Raw genomic sequence first — 12182 nt, 5'->3', positions numbered from 1 at the left:
CATTAATTATGACTTTCTGCTGGGAGGGAGGTGGTGAGACAGAGCATTTGTCTGACTTTTTAGTTATTATTGTTTCTCTTACAATGGGAAGAGATGGTCATCTGAAAAACTCCGTTATTATGGTTGCAATCAGGGCTTTTCCTTCTGAAGAACAGTGCTGCCACTTGGTTTGTCTTCTTGTTCTCAGGACCTTCTCAGATGCCGAGTTCTGACATCGGGGATTTTTGAGACCCGATTCCAAGTGGACAAAGTAAACTTTCAGTAAGTTGTTGAGAGCAGACCAGCTGCGGAGACAAGGGCAGGACGCCCCCCGCCCTGGCTGTCTGCTGGCGTCCTGATGGGGTCAGGGAGCCCAGCCTTCCTCCCATGGGCCCTGGGACATCAAACATCCCAAATGTGCCTCGCTGTCCTTTTGGATAAGTCCGTACAGACTCTGTGGCCCTAAAGGGCATGCAGTAAGTTTAGGGCAGGGAGGAACATGCGAACCAGAGCCACCTGAGAAGGTGAGAAAGATCCAGTGGCCTTTGGGTAGGTACAGAGGACCCGCTCAGGCAGGGGGATTCCCGGCACAGGCTGCCCTGAGAAGAGGGGCCCAAGCCGGCCTGGTGACCACAGAGTGAGGGCTGTGACCCCAAGGAACAGCTTGGTGTGGACTCCCGGGTCAGGCAGAAACTTAGAGCCAGTGGAGCAGTCTGCGGGGGCCACCCATGGGGCAGTGCTTCAGGCCGGGAGCCTCAGCCAAGGAAAGAAGCACAGAGGTGTCACGCCCCCCCCCCCCCGCAACCCCGTCATCGTGTCCTGTTGTTCTTCCACAGCATGTTTGATGTCGGCGGCCAGAGGGACGAGAGAAGAAAATGGATCCAGTGCTTTAATGGTGATTTCTGTGCTTTGAATCAGATTAGACCATCCATCAAATGCCTTAAATGTGAATCTCATAAAGAATTTAAGCATCCCAGGGCACCTGAGTGGCTCAGTAGGTTAAGCGTCCGACTTCGGCTCAGGGGAGGATCTCACAGTCCGTGAGTTCGAGCCCCGTGTCGGTCTCTGTGCTGACAGCTCAGAGCCTGGAGCCAGCTTCAGATTCTGCGTCTCCCTCTCTGCCCCTAACCCACTCGCTCTCTCTCTCTCTCTCTCTCTCTCTCAAAAATAAGCATTAATTTTTTTTTTAAATTTAAAAAAGGAATGTAAGCATCCTAAATTTACATTTGTCATTTGCTCATACGGATGCATTACTGAAACAACCACACACACAGTGCTTTTTTAAGTCGTTCTTATAATCACGGGATGAAAATGAGTAGCAGCTGGACGTGTACTTGATCATAACCACACAGTGGCTCTCTAACCGGGGCTTCCCTTTTTCTCTCTTCTTCCACAAAGATGTCACGGCTATCATTTATGTTGCGGCCTGCAGCAGCTACAACATGGTGATTCGGGAAGATAACAACACCAACAGGCTCAGAGAGTCCCTGGACCTTTTCGAAAGCATCTGGAACAACAGGTTATAAAAATAAGAAATTCAGTTGCACCTCTGGATCGCAAATTTTCTTTCATTAAAAATACCACTCAGCTCGCTTTCATTTTTATTCTCCAGATATATTCATTCTTTTCTTACTGGTAAATCCAAAACCGTTAGCAGGATCTCTTTTGGTCCATCTCGTGTATAGACCCACTTAAAATGGGCAGTAGTCCTCGATGAAGCTCTGATAGTGCTCTGTTAAGAAAATTTAAGGAGCGTCTTTGTGACTCAGCCAGTTAAGTGACTGACTCTTGATTTCGGCTCAGGTCATGATGTCAGGGCTGTGAGATCGAGCCCCACATTGGGCTCCATGCTGAGCATGGCGCCTGCTTAAGATTCTCTCTCTCCTTCTCTCTCTGCCCCTCTCTCCCTCTCTAAAATTAAAAAAAAAGAAAGAAAGTTTAAATATCCGTTTTTAAAGCTCAAGATTATATCGAGGGTTAAAAAATGGTTTTGCTTGGTTTTTAAAATTTAGAAAGTACCATCCACAAATAACTAGATGATCTCTAGAAGATCCCTTACAGGTCAAAGGCACAGCATAATCATGTTTGAAATTGCTACTAGTGCAAAGGGGTGATTATTTTAGAAAGGAACCCAGCAAACACACACACACGATACATACCTATATAAAAATCGAAGTGTCTTCTGAACTATTTAAGAAGAAATATCACCAAGGAGGACAGGAAACGTAAGCTGACCTTGCAAAACATTCGGATTATCAGGAAAGTATTTATCAAGTGTTTAACAGTTGTTCTCAGTAATATAGTATTGAGACAGTTAATGAGAAAGAAAAAAAGTCAGGAAATACTGGGTACATGAAGGAATACTTTGGAGTCATTAAAAAAATTTTATATAAGCGTATATATAAATTTTACATTTATACATATTATATATTTATATATAATTTATATATATATAAATTTAAATATATATATGTAAGCACACACACACACACAACCACATGAGAAAATGACCACAATACTGTTCAATGAAAAAGCAGATTAAAAAACACCATGATCTTATTTCATAAATATGTCTGAGAATAGGAAAAAACCTGGAAGTAAAAACATAACAGTTCTAATAGTTGCCTTTGTGTGTAATTACATTTGATTTTTTTCTATGTATTTTCTGTGATTACAAATTCATTTTTACCAGGATTATATATTTTATAACAAGGAACAGTAAAACTATTTCCACTTGGAGGAAGAATAGATTGTGTTTCTAATTCATAGTAAGATTCCTGTGCACTAGTCATCAGCTTGATTCCTTTGAAATAACAGAATTTACAAAGGCTTTGCTGATGTGCATACTGAGCTCATCTTAAGCCAGTTCTCATGTCTGTTTAGGAAAACAATGAGAGAGAACCTTTCCTCCACTGTAACGGAGCCCCTCCCCTTAACTTGTCCAATGCAGTGGTCATGACCGATATCTGGTTAACAACCTGCTCCACCTCTGGAGAAATTCGGCCTGTTCTGACTCAAGCCAGCTACAAATTACATTCTGTGTGATTAGCTAATGACTCATGTATTTTATTGTTATTATCGCTCTAACTTCTAGTTTATCTGACCCTTTCTTAGTAAAACTCTGGGTGTATTTATTCCATAAATAAACCTTAGCTTTGGTACCAGTAAATTTATATTCTCAGTAAAGATTAATTAGAAAATACTGAACTGCTAAATTAACTCTATTTATTATAAGGTTTACTTACTATAAGAATGTCTTGCATGCAGATGGAGTGGGGGTCCACAAGATTGGTACATCAAATCATTCTAGATCCTGTACATTTCAGGAAGATGGAAATGCTGTTCTTTTCACTGAGTACCTCCTCTGTTAGAGGTACTTTCACGTACTAGTGGATGTGAAGTTTGTATGTTTATTTCTCTTTTCAGGTGGTTACGGACCATTTCTATCATCTTGTTCTTGAACAAACAGGATATGCTGGCAGAAAAAGTCTTGGCGGGGAAATCAAAAATTGAAGATTATTTCCCAGAGTATGCAAATTATACTGTTCCTGAAGATGGTAAGATTTCAAAACCAGTTCTGATTCAGGAAAAAAAATTGGTTATTTTTTCATTAGCCCTGTAACTGTAGTTCCAACAGATGTGATGAAAATTAAGGAAATTCAATTAATTTGCATAACTCTCCGGACTGCTGCCCCCACCTTCAAATGCTAGAGTGTTAAAATGTCCTATTTAGGATTCCATTTGTCGGGGTTTGACTTTCCATTCAAACTGTGCAGGAGAAGACAGGGCACTTTTGGGTGTGTGTCTATTAAGTACTCTCTCTTGGTGTCTTGGCTGGGTCTGTCCTGAACTTGGCACTGTGTCAGCCCTTTACGTCAACCTTGACTCTCACTGTAACCCTACGTGGAAGTTTGTTATTTGCATGTTTTCCTGTGGAAAGTGAGCTGAGAGAGGTAGTCAGTCGTTCAAGGTCACTCAGGTAGAGCTTGCCAGGACGAGGCAGCCTCTGAACCTTCATGCCCAAGCCCACCCTTCCAGCCACCACGGCCCAGCGATGACTTTGGCTACCAGTAGGATGGCCTGGTCGAGCAGGTGCGGGGTTCAGGGGCAGGGGGCTCTCAGTGCTAAAGCCCTGGACCGGGGCACACCCCGTTTCCAACTGCGGCTCCTCGGTTCTCGGCCCACCTTGTAGGAGGGGTTCATTGGCAGTGAAATGCTACCACTTCCTAAAATTTGAACCCCCAGCTAGATAAAGCAGAATGAAAGGGACTCTCCTAGAAACTTAGATAAGAAGTGAAGAAAATTCTTCATCCTTGTGCTAACGTTGGCCAGTCTAGTGTTGAGCCCCTGGTGTAAGAGAAGTCAGCAGAGCTCGGCTTGCATTGCCCTCTCATCTCTGGACTACGGCCCTCAGCAAGCCAGGCTCCCATCCCCACACTCTGGACAGTCAACACTGAAGCGTCCACTGTCATGTGCTCTCCCTCTTTGTCTTGGTCCGGGCCCTCCTTCCCCTCTTCTCAGTTCCGGATCTGGTCAAGGTAGCATCCTGCCCAGGCTTCCTTATTCTGCTCACTCAACTTTCCAGAACGGTCTTTGGATTGCTGCCAAAATCTTTCTGAAACACAACCACAACTCTACTTGCGATCCCTACCAACACAGACTTAATCTCACCACAAGCTGAGGCCACACGTGACCCGGCCAGAAAATATTACAAGCTAGGTTCCCCACCACAACCCTCCGTGGATCCTGTGCTCCTTTCCCACACACATTTAGGGGATCCTGTGCTCCAAACCCTCAACCCTCTGTGGATCCTGTGCTCCTCCCACACACACCCTCAGTGGATCTTGTGCTCCTCTCTCTGCCTGCTCCTCCCTCCCTTCTGCACCAAACCTGCCCAGGCACCTGCCCTGGGTCAAGCACGGCAGGTCTCCAGATCAGGGCGGACTCAGCATCTGTAGAATTCCCCATCACCTGCTCATCGTGAATAATCATATAATCATAGTAGTTGCAATAGAGAAGGAAAAGAGCGATGAGACCATGCAGGGAAGCTGAGATTTTAGGAACTTGGAATCTGCATGGGAGAAGAATCAGGTTACTACAGTCAATTTCACAGAAGGGCTCTGTGGTAGGAACAGTGAAGGGGAGGGTCTCCCGGGAACAAGGCTAAGAGAATGCAGACCCGATGAGCACAACCACTGCTAAAACCACAGCCCCTGGAACCTTCTCTCTCAAGGGAGCTCTGAAGGGGATGGCAGCTGTGGGATTGGTCAGTGTTCAGTGGCATGCTTTCATTTTCTCTGAGTGGGAGTCATCCCCCATCATCAGAAACAAAACCAAAACTTTCATCAGCTGCTGAATGAGAGAAAGTTACATTTCAGCTTTCTGCTTTGCTCTGAGTGTCTTTTAGTGCTGTGAGTGCACCGCAGCCCTACTTTGTAATTCCTCTTCCATTTTCCATAGAGTTGTATTCTCATCACCTAAACAAAATTCCACTTGTAATTTTTACAGCAACACCAGATGCAGGAGAAGATCCCAAAGTTACACGAGCCAAGTTCTTTATCCGAGACCTGTTTTTGGTAAGCAGTTTTATTCTTTGCTTTCCTACCTCCTTAGAGTTGTATTGTTCTTTGCAATTTGCATATCAGTTACCCTTTCATGATCTGATTTAATCTCCACCCAAATTATGAGAGGCAAAGGAATTATTACTTCATCTCACCACTGACCATACTGGGGTTCAGAGAGGTGGGGCTTTTCACCTCAGTTCACACAGCGCCCAAGCGAAAACAAGGAGCACAGCACAAGGCCCCAGAGAATGGCACTGAGACCACCAGACTGTGTTCACTTGTGTTTTCCTAAAAGGAAAGAAGCCTTTAGCAGAGTCTGAAATACCAGCACCCACACTGGGTGCCCCTCCCCCTTTCATTCACTCACCACTAAGAGGCTAATTCAGACATTCAGAAAAATTCAGATCTCTCTTTTTTTTTTAACTTTTTATTTTGAGATGATTTCAAATTTACATAAAAAGTGAAAGAATTATATATACGTGGACTGTGTGCTTCTGGAGAGGTGACAATCAGCCCAGTGTGCAGCAGGGACGGTCCCACAGTCTGCCTGACATTTCCACGGGGATCAAGGTGCCTTCCTGACTCCTCAGGGGAACCTCGTTATCCTATTCCCACCACGGGCCCCCATCGGTTGCCTCCTGAAATCTTATACTGAGAAAGTAACAAGGATAAGAAGTCAAGTCCCCAGAGTGAGTTCTGAGGAACAGTCAGTTAACCCCAGGAGGTTAACAGGTAGCACGGGGAAAGGGCTCTGCAAGGAGTAAATCTGGGAAATAAATCAAGTGAGACAGGTTTCTCCGTTGTCAGACTTTCTAGAACCTTTGCTGTGCCCGTGTGCCTTGTGAATCTCTTGGATAAGGTAAATCGGTTTGTAGTTTATCACAGGCTTCCTTTTGGAGGAACATCTTGCAAGACCATAAAATATAAAAACACACAAAAAGCTGTCCTAATGAGGACTAAAAGTTAACTAAGTGTGCCTATGAGGCATTCAAAGATTAGAAACAGAGCTCCCCCCCTCCCAAATGAATGGCCGTGCCACCACCATTTGGTGTTGGGAAGAAACCTTTGATTCTCTAACAATGGGAGAAATCTGGCTTGTATGCAGTTTGCAAGTCAGGGAAATAAACGCCTAGGGGTTATTGATTTAGGGTTTTTTTTATGGTGGAATTTGCCTGGGCCAGTGAGTCGTGGGAGGAGTTTTGAGTTGGAAGCCCTAACCCCAGACTTAGAAGGCAATGGAGCAGGTTACAGAAATGGTTAACAGTATCGAATCTGGACGGGAGCAAATTCGGGCGAAACAATAACTTTGGTGATAGAAGGCCCTGAGACGGGGTGGGGAATAGAGGCCGTACATGGAGAGGGAGAGGTCTGTGGGGGGACCTGGCCTTGAGGAGGTAAAGGTGGGCTTGGGGAGAGAAAGGCAAGGGCATAATGAGATAGACCCCTCTGTAAGAAAGAGCCACATGCTGTCTGAGCATTCTCAACTGTCATCGCGTGAGGAGGGCAAGGACCACCAGGTTTGTCCCAGTCAGGGTCACTTCCTCCCACGACGGGGAGGCCCAACTCATCTCCAGAGCAGGAGGAACTCAGAACGAAAGGGGCCAGGAGCCAGGAGGAGGGAGGGCCAGGTGGTCAGCCCCCCCCCGTGTTCCCCTCGTCACCGTCAAGCGGTCCTGTCCCTCACACTGGAAACCACCTGCAAGCCCACGCCCAGACCTGGGCCAGAGAGTCCTCTGGGGCAAGCGTCACCAGACCTTTTAAAGCAGGTGGTAAGCATGAGTGACACCCTGTGTCTTGATGCCTTAGGCATCTATTAGAAGCCTGTATGCTTTAATCGGGCTTCTCTTCCTGGTATTGTATGAGCTCCCCTCTGATTTCTTTTACCTTGAACATCATCTCCTGACGGGACCTCAGAGATGGGCAACAGCCAGGGGACCCAATCAAGCACAGTCTGGAACTGCCCAGTTTTCCTTGACAAGCTTATTGCTGTCATTTAAAGTGACAATCAGTGTGTTTAGAGATAAGCAGACAGCCACTACCTTTGTAATGACTCTGCCTGACATTCTTGTTGCCCCAGGCGGGGACAGATTGGTCAGATCATTACAGAAGAAAGCCTGTTGCCTATTCACCCACCCCGTGTGACACAGCTCTTCCTCCCCATGTTCTAGGGCTATAAAGATACCTACCCTACACGTTTCAGTGTCCTTAAGTTTTTTAAAAATTATAATTGCTCAAGAGAATCCTATTGCTAAAAATAAGTCTGTGCTCCCAGGAGGAGGTTCATAACCTGATGAACATCTTTACCCCAGCCCAGCAGGGGTCTCATCTTGATTCCCAAGATGCTTTGCAAGAAAGGGGATGGGAGGGGGGACGAGGAGGACGTCCGGGGATCCCTGTGGGCACCTATGAAGAAAGCTCCATGTGACCTCTACATTCGCTGGCTGGGGAGGCCGTAACAAAGCACCACCGACTGGGGGCTTAACACATTATTTTCTCACCATTCTGGAGGCTAAAAGTTGAGATCAAGATGTCAACAGGGTTGGTTTCTCCTGAGGCCTCTCTCCTCGGCTTGTGGATGTTCACCTTCTCATTGTGTCTTCTCATTGTGTCGCCACATGGCCTTTCCTGTGTGTGTGTGTCCCAATCTCCCCTCTTCCTATGAGGACCTTACTGGGTTTGGGCTCACCCATATGACCACATTTTAACTTATCTTTTTTCTTTTGTACTTATTTATTTTTGAGAAGGAGGGAGAGAGAGAGGGAGCGGGAGAGGGGCAGAAAGAGGGAGACACAGAATCCGAAGCAGGCTCCGGGCTCTGAGCTGCAGCACAGAGCCCGATGTGGGGCTTGAACTCACAGACCACGATATCATGACCTGAGCCGAAGTCGGACACTTAACCGACTGAGCCACACAGGTGCCCCGTAATTACCTCTTTAAAAAGAGATCCTATCTCCAAATACAGTCACACTCAGAGGTGCTGGGGGTTAGAGCTTCACCACAGGAATCGGTGGGGGAGAACACCATTCAGCCCATGGCAGCCTCTCTCCACACTGCCCCACCTGACTTCCCAATGCACATGCGCGTATCCCTCCAAGATGTCCTTCTGAATCCTCATCAGTCATGTTTTTTCTCCTGTGGGAGAAAGCCCATGAAGCCTCCCACTACTAACCAGGGGACCCCCCCCCCTCCCAACCCCGCCCCAGGAAATGCTCAAGTTGTTATGTGGAGGAGGGCTCAGTAGGACAGATGAGCCATTCACATGGAACCACTAGTGATATGTGGATATTTAAATTTAAGTTAATTAAAATTAAAACTAAAACTCCAGTCTCTGTTGCGTCAGTTAGTGATAGTGGCTCCCGTAAGAGCAGGGGAAATACAGAACATTTCCATTAGTGCAAAAAGTTCCATTGGACAGTGCTGGTGTGGGACTGACATTTATTTCCGGAAAATTCTACCCTGACTTGAGAGGCTGTCTTTTATTTATTTATTTAAAAAAATTTTTTTTATGTTTATTGATTTTTGAGAGACAGAGCATGAGCGGGGGAGGGGTAGAGAAAGAGAGGGAGATACAGAATCCGAAGCAGGCTCCAGGCCGTGAGCTGTCAGCACAGAGCCCGACGCGGGGCTCGAACTCACTAACTGTGAGATCATGACCTGAGCTGAAGTCGGATGCCTAACCGACTGAGAGCCACCCAGGCACCCCTGAGAGGCTGTCTTTTATTTATTTATTTATTTATTTATTTTAATTTTTTTTTTCAACGTTTATTTATTTTTGGGACAGAGAGAGACAGAGCATGAACGGGGGAGGGGCAGAGAGAGAGGGAGACACAGAATCGGAAACAGGCTCCAGGCTCTGAGCCATCAGCCCAGAGCCCGACGCGGGGCTCGAACTCACGGACCGCGAGATCGTGACCTGGCTGAAGCCGGACGCTTAACCGACTGCGCCACCCAGGCGCCCCGAGGCTGTCTTTTAAATATATGTCCTCTGTCAACTGAACACTAAGCTTCTGTGGCCAGAAGTGTGACGTTCTTTGAGTTTCCAGCAGGGTACTCAGTATTTAAACAGTCACAATCCCAGCTCCTCTTGTCTTTGATCAAAGTATTGCCCAAATTCTTCTCCAAGAATTAATGGAGTAGCAGCAGTGTTCCCATGTACCCCTGGGCATGGTGGTCAGGGTCCCACAGCATAGATGGCTTTTTTTTTTTTCCAGAGGATCAGCACAGCGACAGGGGACGGCAAACATTACTGCTACCCACACTTCACCTGTGCTGTGGACACCGAGAACATTCGCAGAGTGTTCAATGACTGCCGTGACATCATCCAGAGGATGCACCTCAAACAGTACGAACTCTTGTGAGGCAGCCCTGGGGCAGGTGGGCGCGCCTTCTGGCACCTTCTCTCCACCTGCCTCTCCTCCCTTGGCCACCCCACCAGGTGGAACATTTATTCCAGGATTGTCTGTCAGCCCCAAGCCATGGTAGAAAGTAGGGAGTTCCCGGTTTCATCCAGCTGCCGCCCTGTCCTGTTCTGACCTGTGTGACCACCAAGCCTCTGGCTACCTCTGTTCCCCTCAGGTTTGGTTTGTAGCTTTCGTTTTCACTGAACACAACCTTCCACAGCCTCCCCAACCCCACCAATTTGTGTTGCTGCAAACCAGCACTCTCACTTGGGTGGTGCTGCAGTGAAACCCCTCTGGGTGAGGGCCCCTTTTAGTCATCCATTCAGTGATTTCTTGATTCGGCAGGAACTTGATAAAGGGGGGAGAAATGGCACTTTTTTCTGACTTATCAGGCATGATTGCAGTGGCAGGGGTATGAGGCGGTGAGCCACATGCATGGGCAAGTGGCCACCTCTCCCGAGCTGCACTGGCCCAGGAGCGAGGCTAGACCCCAAGTCACAGGGTGGAGAGAAACCCGTTTCAATCATATCTGAGTCGCTGCCAACCTCAGGCATTAAGTTAGACCTACTCTGAGCAGACAACCTACTACATTCACCACTGCAAAGTGTGTCCTGTCTACACATGATCCTCTAGAGTGTGATATGCTTGGACAAGAGTCTCCCTTCATATATTCTTGTTGTTGTTTTACTGCTGGTTTATTATAACTGTACAGACCACAAAATGTAATATTATTTTCTATAATTACTCAAAAATCCTTGTAGATCTTTGTGCCTCGATCAGGCTGTATCTGTAAAAGAAACGTGTTTTTATCGTGCTGAACCGCTAAATGTCAACATTACCTGCTGCTTGCTCTAAAAAAGAGAATGGTGTGTGTAGAATTTAGGATATTCTTCAGGTTAGTGCTTTTAAAAATATCTTTGATTAAATATATATATGCATATATATATAAATTATCCACATTAATCATTCACCTCTTACAAATAATTTTGTACCAACATCACAAGCTTTTCAAGAACCAAGGATTTTTTTTCTCCAGACAATATGTCTTTTGATTATTTTCCTATTTAAAGACTTTTTACAAGTTCCCTGAGTGGAAATAGGTCAACCATTCCCTTTAGTCAAAGTTTTCGAACCACTTACTTGGGCCACAGCTTCCAGTGTAAACAAAGAGCAAGAAGATGACAGAGGTGTCTGTGTTCGTGTCCAGCCCAAGAGAGTCAAAGGATGGCATCTCCGTTTGCCTGCTCTCAAGAAGAAATATTACACAACCTTTATTTGGAAGACAAAGTCAAAATATATGGCTGTTTCTCACGCTCGAAAGGTTTGTAAATGCAGCGTCAGAAGTTATCGTACAGCGCAGTATCTAGAAAGCAAGAATCACGATAGCGGTGATGCTTCATATTCTACCCACAGCCACAACTTTGAGGGTCGTTGCCTTAGGTGCGAGATAATCTGCAAAGATGTCCAAAGGTGGATTTCAACAATACAAACCCAGAGGTGACAGCCTCGCTGACATGACTTCATTTCCTTTTAGTCTTTAGTATTGTCAAGTTTACTCTATAAGTAGGCATTTTGTAATCCTATATAAATGCATCCAGACTAAAAACAAAACAAAAAAAAAAATGCATCCAGACTGAAATACTACTTTTCCATGAATGAAAGGATAACTTTGTAGACAGTCAGTGTAAGAAGCACACTGTTTATGTCAGCATCCCTAAATTCCTGGACCTCTCTTCCCTGTTTCATAAAACCCTGATCTGAAATGACACACATAAAGACACATAAAGTAGAAATTACTGTGTTTCCATTGCACTTTCCACATAAAATGTGAACCGAAGAGCCACACACACCCCCATATGCACAAAAAGCAAAAGCTGCATACTGTTATATACGTTATCACTCAGCAGTAACTCAACTTCCTCTTCAAACACAGAGTTGGACTCTTGGAAAAGAACACGTTTTACCTGGTTTCAAATTATCAAGACATATTTATTTTTAAGTACCAAAAGCCCCTTCCCAGCTCTTTGTCAGGTTTCTTTTGATCACAGACAGACATTAAATTCAGATTTAACAGCTTGGCCTGCTGGAGAGAAAATTACACTTAGCTAAAAATCTGATTCCATAATGAGCACAGAAGCACAAAAGTCTGTGAGAACAATATATTCCTGCTTGTGGCGTCTGTACTTTTATTTTAAGTGCATAGCTTTATAATATATAGGAGTCTGAGGCCCACTTCGTA

General features: G+C 45.5%; 1 protein-coding gene across 3 annotated transcripts in view; it reads left to right on the top strand.

Moving 5' to 3' along the window:
• The window catches only part of GNAL (G protein subunit alpha L), a 152612-nt gene extending 141034 nt beyond the window's left edge, over positions 1–11578 (top strand). For all 3 annotated transcript variants that reach the window (XM_047090186.1, XM_047090187.1, XM_047090188.1), the window contains 6 exons: positions 188–261; positions 816–874; positions 1378–1498; positions 3406–3536; positions 5488–5555; positions 9755–11578. In XM_047090186.1, the coding sequence (XP_046946142.1) occupies positions 188–261; positions 816–874; positions 1378–1498; positions 3406–3536; positions 5488–5555; positions 9755–9901 (600 nt within the window). In that variant the 3' untranslated portion in view covers positions 9902–11578. The remainder of the gene's footprint in view (positions 1–187; positions 262–815; positions 875–1377; positions 1499–3405; positions 3537–5487; positions 5556–9754) is intronic.
• The last annotated feature ends 604 nt before the right edge of the window (positions 11579–12182 follow it).

This window comes from Lynx rufus, unplaced genomic scaffold, assembly GCF_022079265.1.
Source record: "Lynx rufus isolate CCGP_SWC_20201006 ecotype Redwood Valley unplaced genomic scaffold, mLynRuf1.p SCAF_29, whole genome shotgun sequence".
Taxonomy (NCBI): Eukaryota; Metazoa; Chordata; class Mammalia; order Carnivora; family Felidae; genus Lynx; species Lynx rufus.
This window is presented reverse-complemented; position numbering and strand designations above follow the sequence as displayed.